Genomic DNA, 17,051 nt, shown 5'->3' with positions numbered 1-17,051 from the left:
TTGTCTTGTTGCGGCACGGCTGGGAATCTTGACAACGCCATCCGGCGCTTTCGCGGCGAGTTGGATCATCTCTTGGAAGCTTGCATCTTGGAGGGCGTCGATAGGCTGCCATAGAAAGAGGTCAATACTAAGCAATACTTCTAATGGCCCACGTACCTGATCCGTGACAATTTGCCAGCAGACTGCAGCCGCCGCAAAACTTGTCGTCCGTATAACGTCCGAGTCCGGTTTTTGGTACGTTCTTGTTGATGGTGGTGAGATGACCGTCCAGATTTGATTGACGAAGACGTTCTGCTCCCTGATGAGTGTTAGTGAGATGCTGGTTATGTGAAGTTGACGTCGATACTCACCTCCTGGGCCTTTTTCTTTCAGTCAGCCACATCCGCTTCAAGCATCGACAAAAAGTTCTTTTCTCGACAGAACTTTTCGTATTCGCGCTATTCCAGAGTCAGGCCAAGAAGGGACAAACAAAGAAACCATACCGGATGCTTTGAAGCAAGGTGCCGCCGTCTGGTGGATACATCCTTGACGAACGAGACCTTGTCAGCCTTCTTGAGCCTTATCCACATATGAGACGTTGACCATCGTGTAGGCTAACCACTCACCGGCGAGCTACGCAGTCGTAATGTATCTTCATTGCTTCCCCACCTCCTCGGACCAAAGTCTTGCGCTGGTGCTTGTTGCTGTAGAAGTATTCGAGGTCGGCGGTCGGCTTGGTATCGTTCAGTGGTGCATTCACATCCACATCTTCGACAGCGGTGACATGCACATTTTTCAGCATGCCCTCCGCATCTTCCTCGTATGGACTGGGAAGGATGGACGAAGCCTGAGAAGATCCAAAGGCTGGGTTTTGATCAGCACCAACTCAAGGACGTAGGACAGACGCACCTTCGCCATCCATCTCTTTCCCAGCATCTGTCTCCGCATCTGTCTCGGCATCTGGAATTACAGCTTTGGGAGAATCAGCTACCTCCAGGACATCACCAAGCCACAGTACCGTTTTTAGCGCGCTTCCTGACAGGCTTGATGCGCCGGCTCGATTCCTCGTCATTGGAGTCGGAGTCATCGATGGAAATTCGCTCATTGGGGGACTCATCAGCTCGATGAGGAGCACGCCGTTTACGCGATGCGTTGTTGGGGAGTACAAGAGAAGGGTCAGGAACGTCCCTCTCACGTCGCGCAGAAGCAGCAGACATGAGAGAAGAAGACGAGAAAATTTCTGTGGCAGTGCTTGGCAGTGCAAACGGTGATTCCGGTCATTTGACTAATTTCAATGAGTCACTCTCGGCAGGCCGCCGAGGGCGGGGCTTGGAGGGCCCAAGCCCGGGGCCGAGGGCTTCCGTGACCCAAAGCCTCAGCCCCGAGTCCTGACAGGCCCTTCCGAGGGCCGGGCTTGGGCCGGGCCTGAGAGGGCCGGGCCGGGCAGGGCTCCAGGGCTTAGGCCCGGCCCTGGACAACACTAGGTATCACGGATGATCAGGGCTGGTGAAGCGGCTTGGACGGAGGATAGAGGCTATACTGAGTAAATACCTTTCCGGTGAGCGCATTAGCAAATTACCCCCATGAACAGTCGGGTGCAAAGCACTACGTTGTTGGCCCAGTGGCAAGTATTCCGAGTCTCTAGTCCGAGTCAAGGCTTCCGCGAGGGCAAGACCGCCGAGGAGAACGATACGGACCAAGCTGCAGACCGCGACGTCAGTCCACCAAAATTGGCCGATGAGCCACGGTCTCGGTCTGCCAAATCGTCGTGGCGGAGAAGAGAGAGGAGGATGACAGCGTGGGATGGCGTGACGACTCGTCACGCTACCCATCAATTTGTCAACAACCTTTTTCTCCTCTTCATATCACCATGGTCTGCGGCAACACTCCCCGCGTGGACGGCCAACAGCAAGTTCTTTACCCCGCTGGCGTGCTAGAGCTGTTATCAGCTGACGACATGCGCTGCGCTGGCCCCGGCTACCAGAAAATGAGTTGCGCCGCAGTCCACGCTCAATGCTCGCTCGGTTGATTCCTGTTGATCCCGGTGACTCGTGCGTCCTGCGGCACAGCGTCGTGTGCTACATATAACACTCTTCTATACGATGTACTGTCAACCAGTGGCCATGGCAGGTGCGTTTCTCCTCAACAACCTAGAAAGCATCCCAACGCTGCGCCAGGGCTCCTATCGTACTTTGGCCGTCCCGATACCAAGCAAGCCGCGCGCGACGCTATCGTGCGGCTCCGCGAGACAGTGCATCTGCTGGAGAAGAAGGAGGCGCATCTGCAAAAGGAGATCGACGAGCAATTGAGAATCGCGAAGGCGAATGTGGTGGCGAATAAAGCGCGTGCGTGTCGCCGGCATTTCCTTCCGTGTCATCCGCTAAATTGCAGAATGCAGTTGCCACACGTGCCTTGAAACGCAAACGCCTCAAGGAAACGCAGCTCGAACAGTTCCGCGGCCAGCAGCTGCAGATTCAGATGCAGATCGACACACTGGAGAGCGTGCACATCAACAAGGCGACGGTAAGGGCGATGAAGGGCGCGGCGGAAGTTCTGCAGTCGATTAACAAGAAGATGTACGTTTCCCTTTCGACTGTCTAGAGCCATTTTTAGTAACAATCAATTCACTCAGGACCGTCGCCGACGTCGACCGAACGATGGCCGATATCGCGGAGCAGCGCGAGGTCGCCTACGAGATTTCTGCGCTCATCTCAACGCCGGTCGGCGTGGACACGGTCGACGAGGTGAGCTCTGGCTTCTACATTATCACCAATTTTATCATTCATCAAGGACGACCTCCTTCTCGAGCTCGCCGAACTGGAAGACGACGTGATCACGGAGCGTCTCGCCGCCGCGTCGCATGCGCCGCTGTATCATCCTGATGTTGGCTCAGTGCCGATGCGTGAGTTTTCTTTGCTGGGTCCCTGGCCCCATGCTGACATGTTGGCGCACCAGACGCAGCACTGCCAAACGAAGAGGAGGAGATCCTTCGCCAGCTTCAGGCGGACATGACCGCACTATAGTATGTAGTCTCCACATCTCTCAGTGGACCGCGTTTGAGGGATGCGCGGGCTGACTGAGTTAAAGTTGACATTTTTCTGCCATTATGTATTTCTTTCTTGCCGCTCATCAAATGCGGACATGGCTCTCGTTTGGTTGAATAAGCATTTAGCCGTTGAATAATCATTTAGGGTTGACATTATTTTAATATTTAGTGGTTGCCCGACTTCTCGTTCCCTATTTTCGCAAAGCACGCGGTCCGAGACCCGATGGTGACGTCACATCGGCCGGCCGTGTGACACACACCGATCAATATTTTTCTCATCTCACCGTCATGTACCGACGCGGGTTCTCCTCGTCGCGGCGGTACAGGGCGGCTGCGACGCACTACGAGGTACTGGGGCTGGCGCGGGACGCGTCGCCCGCGCAAATCAAGGTCCGTCGTTGAGTCGTTTCCTTGAGCAAGCTGACACGTTGGCAGACGGCCTTTTTCGCTGTGGGTTCTTCCGCTGCGTCGGCCTTGCGCGTGACTTATCTGCGGAGATGTAGCTGAGCAAGCGGCACCATCCCGACGTGCCCGACCACAAGTCGACGCCGGCGTTTCACGAGATTACGGCGGCGTATAATGTCTTGCGGGACCCAGTATCTAGGTGTGCCAGATACGATTAATTTCGTGTGCTTCATATGACTGAGGAGACTATGAAAGACGCGCATATGACAACACACTACCATCCATACCGCGTCCCGCCCCATCTACGCTGTATTCGCGCCATATGGCGGATACCGCTGCCCGCTATCGCCGCGCAGCCACCCGTTCTTCCCCGCCTCCCCAGTCCCACTCACATGTGAATCCACACTCTTCCTCCCATCGCGCTCAACCCTCCCAAACGTCCTTCCGCAAACGCGCCGCTGCTCATGACCCCGTCCTCGGAGCACGCGACCGACACGAGCGGCATCCGGGCCAGCGCTACCGCCCGCCTGACCCCGTTGCACAGGCCGCCGTGTGGGCCGTGAAGAAAGAATTAATGCGCGAACAGAAGACACGCCCACAACGCTATGTGGTTGGCGTCGTGGGCTCTCTCGGCGCGCTGTTTGGGATCAGCTGGGTGCTAGGGACTTGGTGGCCATAAACCTGTTATTCGGCGCGGCTATGACAGCTGGGACGCGGAGGCTACCCATCTATGTTGCTATTCTACCGTCTACGTACTGCTCGTAGATGTTTGGCAGGACGTGGACGTTCGACCGTCCAAGAGTGGTATCTCTGAAGTTAGTCTAGTCTTGTATTCTAGTCGCCAAACAATGAAGAGGGTTTCGCGCGACCTTGCAGTCTGATGGTCTAAATTATCGGGTAGGTTACTGCTATCTTTTAAGTCCTGACATGCAATTCTAAACCCCAAGTGAATCAAACTCACCAAAAGGCCGTTCAGACACGAAAACTAAATTCTAGTAGGAAAGGTCTAAGGACTCAGAGGCATCATTCATTCATGTCTTTCATGATTCGTAGAGAAGCGTAAGCAACGAGGGTCCGAGCCCAACCGGAAGAGAATCAATCTCAACTAAACGACATATCAGTCCAGCCATGAGATTGTCGAGGCAACGCACCTCGAAAAAACACAAACAAGAAAAAGGAACGGCACGGAAAACGCAACTACGACCCTCTTCTTCCGATGCGGAAGCCGAAGACCCTCTTCAACCAGGAGGGCTCCTTCGGCATAGGCATGGGCATAGGCGGGCCGGGGGCGGCGCTGGCAGCGAGCCTGCGGCTGCTTCCACCGCCCAACCGGCTCGATATCGGGGTCGCTGCCCTCGGCGCGGGCGGCGGTAAATGCGGGGCGCTGGCGCTCCCATAGGCTCCTGGCGGCTGGCCCTCGTACCGTATCGGACGGATTGGGGGGACACTGTGTTGGTGCTGGTGTTGGGAACGTATCGGGGGGATCTGCGACGCGATCGCGGCGGTCGTGGCATATATTGGTCTGGGTTGCGGGGCCATAATGTGTGGCGGGTGCGAGTGAGAGTGAGCATGTACATGTATGGGGTGCTGCATGGGCGTTGGATTCGAGTTGGTGCGGACAGGCGCGCCGGGACGGATCGGTACCGGACCGGGGCGGGGTACAGGTCCGAACGCGGGCGGGAGCGCAAAAGTATAGGATGTGGGCTGGAGAGGGTCATATAATTGAGGACTAGGTGGCGCATGTTGATGCATAGGTGGTACTGCCGGCTGTGGAAGGGAATTCGATCGGCGATGGCGGATAGCGTTGGGGGCATGGTGGGTGTGGGTGTGGACGCCATGGAGGGGAGCATGATGTGTGGGGGAGGGCGGATTGGTCGGCGGTCCGTGGTACATTTCGCGTCTAGAATGACGAGGGGCGGAGTATATTCCGGCATATGGGTCCATATCTCGAGGAGGAGGTGCTGTTCTTGGCCTGGGAAGCGGCCCTCCGCTGTGGGAACGACCGAGCTTGATCCCCCGCGGTGGGACCGGTAGCGGAGGTGGCGGCGAGACCTCTCTCTCTCTATGGCGCCGTCTATCTCTTGACCCATCTCCGCTGGAGCGCGTTCTGTCTCTAAGAGACTTGCCTCGCTTGCCGCCCCGCTCGTCGCCGTGTCGGGGTAGAGGCGCTTCGGACAGCGCTGGTGTCCGTGGCGTCTCGGGGTCCGCTTGCTGAACTTCATGTGTCTTCTTGGCCCACCGCGAAATGCGGTCCTGGGTCGCAAGGTACGCCTGCAGCGCCTCTTCGCTGTAGTCGTATTCCGTCATCGTCGGTAGCTGCTAGCGCTGGGCTTCTCTGGAGGCGTCGCGAAGATAACGAGCCGTTAATGTGTCGAAACACGAATGAGATGGGGTGCCCTGTGATGAATCAAAGGAGGTGTGGGTGCTGACGCAGGAGGAAGGGGAGGAGGCCAGACGGCAGACGAGGGCGAAAAGCAAGAGGGAGAAACGCCAGACCACACACGCAAGCACATTTCGTGGGCGTGTACGAAGCGAAGAGTGAGTCACCGGCTGACACGTGGCGACAATATGTTATGTCCTCGGCTAGCCGCTTTGGCAGCTGATCCGCAAACTGGGGCTTTTCGCGGACGCCCTTCACATGTACAACCCCCGCCGCGAGCTCGCGGACCTGTCCATCTGAGTTCCGCTCGCTGCAGCGCCAACTATTTTCCGCTGGGACAGAAGTTCTTGCCACCACTGCACTTGCCCGTTACAAATTCTCACGCGCCTCGAGGTTTCCGCACGGCTATCGAATCTATATCAGGCAGTCCCATATCATCCGTCCGGATCTTGGCTACGCGGACGAGCACTCGTGGCGGCGCAAGGGCGGAGACAACAAGTCAACAAGAGCTATGGTGAGAACGTCGCCGTAGACTACAGTGTTTCAGCCTTCCCCAGCGCCAAAAATTCCGTCGGCCGACAGAGCCGAAACTCCCGTGGAAGCAGCCAGCGGCGGTTCGAATCCGAGTAGATACTGTTCTTAATTTCTGATTGTATTTGCGATAGGATGAGGTGGATATATGGCTAGATACCTGTGGGCATCTGAGGGAAAAGTATCCATTCCCACAAAAGGAAAGAAGGGAGAGGGATTTGTCAATGTTGGCAAAAATTTCCTTTTGAGAAATATATGTCATAGCAGCACTTCAGATGGCCTGTGTGTCATATTATTCACCTTTATTCACCCTTTACTGATTCAACCTAGCAGAAATTTGCCTTGAAGTTTAGAATTATTCATCCCACCTTTTAACAAGTATTTACCACGTAGGAAGTACTATCAGCACTGTGGCATATCAGTACACCACTGATAATGGATAGTTGGTTGTGCTAAGTCCCCAAAAATCAGGTGACAAAAACTGAGTCTGTTTTGGCTTAATAAGAGAGAGAAAAGGGGGGCTTTCAATTGGCTGCTGATCTGGTCCCCGTTTATAATACCTATTTCTCATTTAAGCAGGTGAATTTTGGATATTTTTTGGGGGCATAGATAGAGGTATAATTTTTTTTTTGATACATTGATCTTGGGCATACAATGCATCAAAATAGCCACCATTTAATTCCTACAGTATTTAGTTCTGCCCTTATAGTCCTGTTGCAGATTTAGGGATTTCCCCTTGGGAAAGTTAGGGGAGTTTTGACGCAATGGAAATTCAGAGTTAACACCGGAGGCATGCCCTGAGGCACCAGGCAGGTCTCAGGCAATTTGGCCTCATGGCAACCCCATGAGCCATGCTGATTAGATTGCAGCAAGATAAGTCTGCGCGTCGTCATTTCGACCGGCCGACACACCGCCAAACTGAGCTAAATCGGCCGGGTCCCTGGCGGACGGCGACAGGTCGTCCACAGAACAGCGGCGCCGCTGCTGCTGGGCAATTTATCGATTGTCTGCAGCGTCCTGTCGCCGACTCCGGCGGTAGTTCGGCCATGCAACGGCGACAGATTTGGGTATGCCTCAGTCACCCGATTCCTTGCGCGGCTCACGCAATTTGTTATAAAACATGTGAATATTCATTTCTTAGCTTCAGCACTATACAAGTTCCCACTCTGAAGGTGCCCTGGCCTTTGTCTCCCCTGCAATCAAGTGTCGTTTGCGATGGCACCGAACGGACTGGCTGGAGGTTCATTAAGGATGTTGTCAAATCGGGCGGACGCATTTGTCGTTGTTGTCTGTTGTGAGGTGCTTAGGAAACATGGCTATGGGCCTGCGGGTTCGCGAGCTACCCGAGGCCTGCGCCTAACCGGCAAGTACCCGCACCCATGCCTGCGGGTACAGGCCAAGTGCGGGTTGAGTGCGGGTGCGGGTACGGGCCACCCTGGCCAAGTCTGCGGGTGGCCCGTGACAATCACTAGATGCGGCATCGCTGTGGTACAGCAATGGCAAAGGATCAACAGCGGAGATGCAGCATGGTCGGTGAATTGGCCTTGAAATTTGGATTGGCAGTGTCATGGCAGTGGCCGCCTCTCAGCGGAACGTTTGCCGATTTGAGGCTTGAGCTTGTTCAGTGATGCGCCGGCAGCCGGAATGTGGGGTTTGACGTGCAGCTGGTAGGTCCGAGATTGTGGTGGTTAGGGAAGAGAAATGACATAGGTACAGCACTGCCTCATGGTTACCATGAGGCCAATCTGCCTGAGGCTCGCCTGATGTCCGTAAAGCATCATCAGGCAGCCTGATGCCTCGGGACATGCCTCTGGTGTAAAGCTAGAGCACAAAAACCCAAGGTCAAACTTATAGATAAATATCATATTTATCCACTAAATCAATGTGGGATTTCTACAAAGGATATCTTGGATAAATCAGGACATTTATCTGTCAGAAAAATATGGGGTTGTTCTATTGGATTAAAGCCACAGAAAAATCTGTCATTTAAAAAGACAACACAAGTTTAGCTGTTGCTTTATCTAAAAACCGCCAGATTTTTCCTGTGAATCAATACTTGGATATACTTATTTGAGATTTATCTCTAGTATTTTACTTTGTAAAAATTACAGCTTCAATTCAGTTTGAGTTTTTCCGCTGGAAAAAGGACAGCTTTGTCCACAGGTTTTCGTTGCATCAAAAGCTACCATTTATATCACAGTTTTATCACACAAAAGATAGATAAATATAATTTTCCCGATGGGGAAACTTCTAAATGTCACGATGACATGCACGTGTCGCAGCACAGCCATCCGCCACTTGTCACAAACGCTCATGGAGAAGTCGCCACCCGATATAGTTCTTGCTTTCGCCGCGCTGTTGGACGTGGAGGACCTGCTCAACCTGCTGGCAGTGCGTATGGCCTCCGCGCCCCATGATCAAAGCACTGACTATCGCTTGCAGACCTGCCGCCGGATTCGTGCCTTAAGCGCGGAGCCCGCGCTGTGGATCGGCTGCCTGCAGCGCATTGAGTGCGTGCAGATGCACCCTGTGACGTCCCGGGCGAGGGACTTCGCCGCACTACCGCTCGCCGAGCTCAAAGCCATGGCGCACCGTGCCGCCCGGATTCTGCGCAATCTCGCGTCGCCTAGCCCCCGCCTGGAGCGCATTCTGCGGATCGCTGGTGCTCTGAAAGACGGCCACTTCTTAATCCCTGGCACCGGTCTCTTGCTGACCAATCCACCTGGCAGAGTCGACTGCTGGGACGTGGTGCAGGCCCGTGTTGTTGCGAGTGTCGCCCATGAGCGACTGCGTATCTTTGGCATGAGCTGTGTGTGGTCTGGCTCTCGTGTGCTGTTCAGTGCTGCGATTATAGAGTCGTACGTCGCAGTCTCTTTTCACTACTGATGCCGATTCCGCCACCAGAGAGCGTACTAATGATGTCGTGCTTGAGGCCATCGCGGTCGTCTGCGTCGATCTAAAGGACAGGGAAAAGATCCGTATAACGACTGTGGTCTCCCCCCGGATCATACATGCAACACGACAGACCCCGCACTTCCCTGATGTTTTTATTACAGAGAAGCTCATGGGGATTGTATGTCACCGGGGTACGTTCACGATGGAAGCGGTCGGTCTCCTGTGTTGGCCGATAGATGCATCTCAACCGGTGTCCATTTGTCGGTACCCATTTCCTGAGGTGAGCATCTTTACCCTGTGTCTTCCCCGCATCCCACTCACCCGCAAGGCCACAGGACCAACGCAGTATACTCAGCTTCGACGCAGCTAGCGGCATCCTTTACGGACTGGTCCCTGCACCGGAATTGAACACCGCGGTGTCTGTGGTGCACAGTTTTCCCCTGCGGGCCCTCTCGAACGGTGGGATTCAAGTTGATCCCTCAGCCCCGGTGGCTTCAAAAACGCTCGTGCACCCCGATGACAATGTCCACAACCCACCGGGAGACGGCGGGTGGAACTCCTGGTCCTCGGCCGGCTTCGCGGCCACGTGTAGCGCTGATGCACAGGCCCGGTTCGGCGTCCGCGCCGTCGCCTGGCGGTCTCAACACTTCCAGCGACAATACGCGGCAGTGGGTGCGGCGCAACGCCGGCTGCTGACGTCTCTCACATTCCTCCGGGCCGGCCCGGGCACCGGGGAAGCACACGCTGCGGACGCCCTGGTGTTTGCGGCTCCGGCGGGCGATGGCAACCACGTGGGGGGATACTCGGGCCGGTACCTTGTGTTCTCGTCCGGGGGCCCGGGGCTCGCGGGTCAAGGCTCGCTCGGCTTGGGCATAGCCCGGCTACCGGAGCGGCCCGGGGGCGCGCTGCGGATTGCGCGGTTCTCCGGGGGGCCCGACGGTATCGACCTCAACGCGCGTGATATCAGAGTGCGGGCGGTGGACGATATCCTGGGGCTTGTCGTTCTGTGGGACAGGAAACAAGAGTGTGCGAACATTTATTCGTACTCCGGGGATTGGGGGCGTGGGTGTCTGCGCGGGACCCCGCACGATAAATGTGTTGTTTGCTGAAGGGATTTCTGGCGGCTTGAATGAGTAATCCATTCAGCTCGAAACATTCTTTCACCAATTACCGACCCTATTCCATCAGATTCACTGCCTGAATGACTCCAAATTTTATAACTCGCCGGATTACGGTTGTTATTTGGTTGGCGCCGATAGCCCATTGTTTGGTAACGAGCTGGGAAAATGCACTACCTTGAGCCGAGGGCTGAAGGTGGCGCCTACGTTACGCGGCCGTTTCCGGGTATCCCCGTCCGGCGTTGGAGCCCGAGCTGCCCGATGCCCACGAACGGACTCGTATCACGGAACGCGATCCGAATGGGAAGATGCGATGGTTGTCTGCGGATCATTGGGCCATTTTTTTCCGTCGCCGAGCCAAGGCACGCCAGAGAAACCTATTGAACGCCCGCCTCATGCTAGGCCCAAGCTAGGCCCTCGACCGTCAATGTCTGGGCCAATTGTGTGGCCATGGGCTGTTGCAACGTTGGCGGCCTGTACTCAGATGTCCCCAATGTCTTCCGAGTCGCAAAATTTTAGCGATCAAGAAAAGCTGGCTGTGTGGAGCGTTGCCATGCAAACGCAAACGACGTCGACAACGCCGTTGACCGCTGATTACCACAGCGCTGGGTCGAGCGGCCGTCGGTCCGTGTCCCGTCCCGACACGCTTAATCCCAATGTGGGTCCGATTCCAGCGCTGCCACACGACAGGCATGAGATTTGCTAATTGTTGAATAACGGCGGGCCAGCGCTGGCGCCGATCACAACACTGGGCGTGCCGCGCGAGTCAGTTGATGTGTTGCGATTCGGTTCGCCATTGTTGGGCGCCAGGTTGGGTGCTCCTGATTCGGCGGTGTCAAAAGGTGTCAAAATCAAAATGGACCAGAATGATTTGAGAAAGAAAAGATCCGCTCAATCAAAGCTGAACAGTGACCGTCGGTGCATCCGAGTCGAACGACGAACACAGGAAATGGACTTGGAACGGACAGCATCTCAAGCCATGACTCACCTCTCGAGTCTCGACGTCTTCCTCAGCTATGGACCAGAGGTGATTTGAGAACACGAAGGCTGAAATAAGATACAGTATTCGAGTAGCGCAATCAGAAGGCGAAGATCCAGTAGCTGCAATCGGAAGGGAGCCGCCCGCCACCGTCGTGCGATAGAGCGTATTTACGCACGGAAGAACGCGCTCCGACTCGGACGCCCGCGTACGCAAGCTTCAAGGTGCCGGTGCCGGTGCCAAGTCGCCCGCGGAAGCTTCTGCGCCGGCCCATGCGATCTTCCTATTAGGAAGGGTGTGCTAGCTCGGATGGGGCGGGGCCGAGTGTTGGAACAAGACGGCTCGGGGGAACTCGCTCGGGACGGGCCACTCGAGGAGAAGCAGATGGCGGGAAGAGAACAGGTTTATTAGGAGACTATATGACGCTTATATACCTACACAGGGGCTACGGTCTGGGCAGTAACTGGCGAACAACGCGGTACGCTCCGCATTTCAACACCGAGCGTGCTGATGCTTTAGTAGGCCTTGAACCAGCTGCAGATTATCATTTGACGTCGGCGTTGGCGGGCGTAGGGTAGTGGCGCGACTAGGCCGGGCGTTGACCTGAACATCGTTCGAGTCCCTGGTCAATAGCCCACGCAGGAACGAGCGGTGGGGCAGGCCAGGCGAGACCCTAGCTAGGGCAGGAACGACGAGCCCAGAGTCTGAGAAGCCAGTTATAAGCTGCGAGCGAGGCGAATTGGCAGTGGTAGACAAATGGACACTGACTGGCAGCTGGGGACTAGCGCCGATCGCTGGGCAGGTGCTTCGTCCGCGAGGGCGAAATGGCGAATTCGGAGTCCGCTTCGATGCTGCCAAGTTCTCAACCTGCCTACATAAATTCAATAGTACGCATGCACCTGCAGCACCTCGCCCTGGATGTGGCGCCGTCTGCGACAAGGCAGGTCGCTTCGCTTCTGCGCTCGCCCGGGAGGTCGCCCGGCGCGGGTTCGACTCCCGTTTCGAGCCTGAGCGTAACTGGCGGTGCGTTTTTTGCCCGGGCCTGTGCATTCTCCGACGGTCTCAGTAAGAAGGACAGGCGAGATAATGAGAAGAAAGAACCTGGCCACCTCGAAGCGCATGCGCGGTCCGGATACAGCGTGCCCGGAGCGACGATTCGGCTCGAACAGCGGACCGAACGACGGAACGAGCGTCGAGCGAGTGTGCCGTACCGAGCCGCATGTAGCCAGCGCTTGGCACTCGACCATGAGTGGGGCGGACAGATCCGGAGTGCGGACGGGCAGCTGATAGCGGCGCGGCAGGAAAAGGGAAGAGGAAAACAGCAAAAAGAGTGACGTGGGGCCATGACACGGCGTGCTGACGTGGCGTGCCGCCACATGACAACGCGCGGAAAATTTGGTCCCGGAGGTCGCAGGATGTTCTTCTGTGTCCGCGTGGTGTGTGGTGCGACAGCAGCACGCCCACCGCCGCACGAATCAGGCGCTCCGTCGCGCGGGCGCCAGCCACAAATTGCACAATTCATGGCTAAATTACCTTTACAGGCTGACACATCGATCGGGTCCAAATCGGGCAACGCATCAAATCGGGCGCCCAAGCCGGCTTGCGATGGTTTGCGATGGTTCACACGTGAGTCACCCTTCGGGTCCCCTTTGACTGCGACTGCGACTGCGGCGCTGCGCCTGACGGGCTTTTTCGCCCCGTCCACGATGGGGCTATATAAGGGCTGCGGGCTGGGCGCTAACCCACTTCCCGCCCCGCTTGCCCGTTCACCAAACGATGCGCTTCTCGCCTGTACACGCTGCCTCGCTCGTCGACCCCGCCAGCCACAGCCCTGCGGTGCTCGAGCTTGTAGCTATACCGTTGACGAAGCCTGTTGTCGGTGCGTGTGCTGTCTTTCTTTCTTCTTTCCATGACTCACTTGCTCTTTCAGAGTACCTCATCGAGTCCGTCGTCGAGACCGTCGACTTCGCGCTGGGCCGCGCTCCCACAACACCGTCCGGCTACCTCTCCTCCTTCACCACCTTCGTCCACAACGTCCTCACCCGGGCTGAAGTCACGCCCGCCACTGTCCTCGCTTCCCTTGTTTACATCTCCCGCGCCCGCCCCCATCTGTCCATCGCCCTTGAAGAGTGGGCGCTTGAGCGGGTGTTCCTCGGCGCGCTCATCGTGGCCTCCAAATACACCAACGACTCGACCCTCAAGAACATGCACTGGGCGCTCTGCACCGGCGTCTTCGGCAAACGGGACGTGGGCCGCATCGAGCGCGAGTTCCTCGGCGTCCTTAATTGGGAGCTGGCCATCAAAGAGGCCGACTTACTGGCCCACCACGCTGCGCTCACCGCCGTAGCCTTACCATCCCCGGCCAAGCCCCTCCCCGCCCTCCCCCGCACACACACCCACGCCCGCCACTCGTCCTCAGGCTCTCTTCCCATTCCGGAGCTCACGCCGAGCTCCCCGGGCTCGTCGGCAGGGTCGTTCTCCCCGCCGACGCCGACGCCGGTCCAGCACCGCCTGCTGCCCGTGGACATGGACGTCGCCGCCCAGAAGGGCCGCTTCAACGACCTCCTCCGCGCGTTCCCGATGCCCGTGCCGATCCCTATTCGCCACCACGTGCACCGTGAGCACCCCCGTGTGCGCGTCGCGTAACCACCACATGCGTCTTGACTCTCTCCTCGCCTCCTCTGCATTTATTGCGATCCGCGCGAATATGAGTAGCGCCTTTCGCCTCCCCCGGCCCAGTGCCTCGCGCCGCAGCATACACCGCTTGACCGCCTCGTAAAGGTCGCGGCCGCTGCACATGCGCGCTTTCTTGGTATATATTATCACATCCTTCGGACAAGATCATGGACTCGAACTCGCATCGCATACAAACAAGTCCAAGTACAAGCAACCCTCGTTTTGGTTACAAGTCTCCTTTACACGTCGTATATATATATATTGTCGTATAGTGTGGTATCAGTACAGCAAATCATAGTCGTCTTAGCAGAGAAACTGGAATGGAGAGCATTCCAGAAGAGCACATGTAGATCAAATACTAGTAAATAGGATACTTCATCATATTCAGGACCAGATCAAGTTGGGATCGTGTGCAGCAGTGCCGCAGCACGAGGCCCATACCCCCGAAAACGTTCACTCGTACTCTGCGTTCGATACGCTCGTGGGCGATCGATATCGTGCCATGCTGTCGATTTCAGTTTTTGTTTGTCACGGCGGATACAGCACGCCAAAATACCTTTATCAACGGTGCCAGCGACAGCCCATTGTCGTTTCAGAGCGCGCCAATCAGCTGGCCTGTTGCTGTGCGCGGTGTTCGGGAGCAAGAGAACAATGGCCACGCCAACGGCGATCGGGCGACAGGCCCAATCGCATTGTTATCAGACGGCATTGTATCAAACAATACAGCTAGTGATATGGTGTGGCGGGAGAAGCCGTCCGCGATGAATCGCGAGGGTACTGTATCAGCTTGATGCGGCCCTGGATCTTGATGTGGTGGGTGAAGAATGTTATTGGTAGGCTAAATGAGGCTCACGGATTTGGAATGGCTGTTGTGCATTGACTCTACTATGCCTGAAGGCTCGACCCATCTGGGCAAGCCTTCTAACATGAAGAGAAGAGTGCCAGGGCCTACACTGTGATAATTACCCAGATAATTCTCTGATAATTCTTGGACTTAGGAGTTTTTCTTAAGTTAAATCAGGGCCTGTGATTTTGGTAAGAATTGGCCCCCGCTATTTGGGCCTGTATCTGCCATAAAACAGTTCAGCTTTGGGTCACCTTTTCCCCTCTAAACCCTGATGTGTTAGCCACTTCATTTATATCAGCTGTTCCCCTCACCCTAATCTATTCACTGCTAAGTATGCTGTATCACGAGGCTCAAAATCAGAGTCCTGAGCAGAGGGGGAATCCTCAGAGAACAAGCCAAGGAGCCCTCTGCTCAGGTGCACTACTATATACTAGTGACCAAAGTAATGCTAGAGTGACTGCATAGAGACAAACGATGCATGGGAGAAGTCAGGTCTCGCTAATGGACCCTAGGTGAATGTCGAGTAGCCCTCGAAGCTCCGGAGAGGCAGGTTTGGGACTGTGATGCCAAGGGAAGAGCCCAGGCATCCTTACAAGGCCCAGGAAGGGCTTCGGGGGGGTCCAGGCTGCCTCTGGGTGTCTCCGCTTGTGACTGTGACCGTGACAAGCGGAATCATAATCGGAATTGGAATCGATTCCGGGTGCGTGCCCATGACGTGACAGCCGGAAACGGAGAGGGGAGGCATGGAGTGGAGAGGGAAGGAGTCGGTCTAGCCCAAGGGCCGGGGAGTGTTGGAGAGGACTAATGGGAATGGCAGCCAGCCATGATTACTGGACGGTAGCGACAGGAGGGTTACTCGGAGACGTCCCCGGACATCTCCAGAGAGGTGGAGGTGCGAGGGCGTGCAGCCTGGGGCGCTACAGTAGGCACGAGCCTTAATGGCAGTAGGCCTCACCCAAAGGAAGACCTGATGCGGCCATGGTCGCGGAGTGGAGAGCGGAGCCATGGCAAGGCTCAGCCATCCGAACGTAAGCCCGAACGCTGACGTAGGTTGGGGACACCCAAGAGGTCCAACGGGTAGAGGTTGCAGGGAGACCTTGATGAGCAACAGCCCAAAGAGGCTATAAGGCCATAGGCTCGAGGTCTCAGAGGAAAGTGGTGCGTCCACATCTGGAGAGGTCTCCGATGGCATTAGTGATCTTTGATGGTGACTCTGGAGAGACTTCCAGAAAGGGGTGGCCATGGGAGTCGGAGGCTGGAGACCACTAGATGCGGGATGTGGTGGGAGTAGTGGAGGAGGAGCGTCAGGGTGCAGGGATACGGAGACCCGGGTGGAGACACAAGTGGAGATGCGGAGACGTGAGCAGAGACGCGGTGCTTGATGGGATCAAGTGACGGCATCAGGGTTTCCCCTGACATATGCTTAAATACTGAGTTGAAGAGTATTTTATTGATATCTTGGGTCCTCATCCTCTAACTTGATATAGTGTTATGGGTCAGTCTACTAAAATTGTCGGTACACAACGGAGACCGGACTCTGAGATGAGCGCAAGAAGATGGCGGAAAAGCCCCGATCCATATCATGTGACTACAATAAGTAGCTACGTCTCTGCAGACACGCAGACTAACTACAGTATATACCAACACTCCCCCTCTGCAGGGCGGAAGAGACAAGCGTAGACAGAGAACATGTACTTAGGCATCAAAGTCATCGTCAACCATCTCAAACGAGCCTTGACCTCCATATTCTGTACTGCGTAAAGTCCATGTGCAGGCGTTGGAGCGGGTTCCTGGGCGAAGTATGTTGTGACGGGCTGGATGGATTCTGCGGCAAGGTGGGTCGTCTCATATGCACGGTTGAGGCACCAGTCCTTGACTTCGGACGGCATGTCCTTGATGCAGCACGCTGCCTTGTGTGACCGCCCACCGCAACGATGACATCCATCCATGGACATATCGCACCAGTGATTGCCCTGCTGGTCAACATAACCCTCGCCTCGATGAGAACCGGTGGCTCCCCCAGAACCAGTGGTACCGACTCCCCCTCTGGGGGCAGAACCGGAAACTCCCCCTGTCGCAATTGCAGTACCAAAGTTCTTGTACCGCGTGTCGCGTTGACACGTAGCGCGAGCAGCGTATGCGGATTCGACAGGCTCCGTCTTGATAGTAGCACCTGCCGACTCGAGAAGTTTGCT

The 17,051-nt window shown here is 56.0% G+C and overlaps 6 protein-coding genes across 6 annotated transcripts; 4 read left to right on the top strand and 2 right to left on the bottom strand.

The window, feature by feature from the left end:
• Positions 1-368: 368 nt before the first annotated feature.
• Positions 369-1,196, bottom strand: MIND_01283500 (uncharacterized protein; the record flags this gene model as incomplete). The annotated part of the gene is made up of 5 exons (XM_037369305.1): positions 369-437; positions 483-558; positions 606-843; positions 889-951; positions 998-1,196. The coding sequence occupies 5 exons, from the start codon at positions 1,194-1,196 to the stop codon at positions 369-371; spliced, it is 645 nt and encodes a 214-aa protein (XP_037214511.1).
• An 885-nt stretch (positions 1,197-2,081) lies between these two features.
• On the top strand, positions 2,082-3,070 carry MIND_01283400 (Vacuolar sorting protein; the record flags this gene model as incomplete). Its single annotated transcript, XM_037369304.1, has 7 exons — positions 2,082-2,109; positions 2,157-2,324; positions 2,378-2,555; positions 2,612-2,723; positions 2,770-2,881; positions 2,935-3,001; positions 3,067-3,070. The coding sequence occupies 7 exons, from the start codon at positions 2,082-2,084 to the stop codon at positions 3,068-3,070; spliced, it is 669 nt and encodes a 222-aa protein (XP_037214510.1).
• Positions 3,071-3,307: 237 nt separating this feature from the next.
• On the top strand, positions 3,308-4,109 carry MIND_01283300 (J domain-containing protein; the record flags this gene model as incomplete). The annotated part of the gene is made up of 4 exons (XM_037369303.1): positions 3,308-3,415; positions 3,461-3,475; positions 3,529-3,629; positions 3,686-4,109. The coding sequence occupies exons 1-4, from the start codon at positions 3,314-3,316 to the stop codon at positions 4,107-4,109; spliced, it is 642 nt and encodes a 213-aa protein (XP_037214509.1). The 5' UTR covers positions 3,308-3,313.
• A 518-nt stretch (positions 4,110-4,627) lies between these two features.
• On the bottom strand, positions 4,628-5,737 carry MIND_01283200 (uncharacterized protein; the record flags this gene model as incomplete). Its single annotated transcript, XM_037369302.1, has 1 exon — positions 4,628-5,737. One exon carries the CDS (start codon positions 5,735-5,737, stop codon positions 4,628-4,630), a length of 1,110 nt encoding a protein of 369 aa, XP_037214508.1.
• A 2,902-nt stretch (positions 5,738-8,639) lies between these two features.
• Positions 8,640-10,345, top strand: MIND_01283100 (uncharacterized protein; the record flags this gene model as incomplete). The annotated part of the gene is made up of 4 exons (XM_037369301.1): positions 8,640-8,732; positions 8,784-9,199; positions 9,246-9,516; positions 9,572-10,345. The coding sequence occupies exons 1-4, from the start codon at positions 8,655-8,657 to the stop codon at positions 10,343-10,345; spliced, it is 1,539 nt and encodes a 512-aa protein (XP_037214507.1). The 5' UTR covers positions 8,640-8,654.
• Positions 10,346-13,061: 2,716 nt separating this feature from the next.
• MIND_01283000 (Cyclin N-terminal domain-containing protein) lies at positions 13,062-13,979 on the top strand (the record flags this gene model as incomplete). The annotated part of the gene is made up of 2 exons (XM_037369300.1): positions 13,062-13,212; positions 13,264-13,979. The coding sequence occupies exons 1-2, from the start codon at positions 13,110-13,112 to the stop codon at positions 13,977-13,979; spliced, it is 819 nt and encodes a 272-aa protein (XP_037214506.1). The 5' UTR covers positions 13,062-13,109.
• Positions 13,980-17,051: the final 3,072 nt, after the last annotated feature.

Source organism: Mycena indigotica (genome assembly GCF_014461135.1).
Source record: "Mycena indigotica strain 171206Taipei chromosome Unknown Mind.scaff0013, whole genome shotgun sequence".
Lineage (NCBI taxonomy): Eukaryota > Fungi > Basidiomycota > Agaricomycetes > Agaricales > Mycenaceae > Mycena > Mycena indigotica.
The sequence above is the reverse complement of the archived record's forward strand: the minus strand, read 5'-3'. Positions and strand labels throughout refer to the sequence as shown.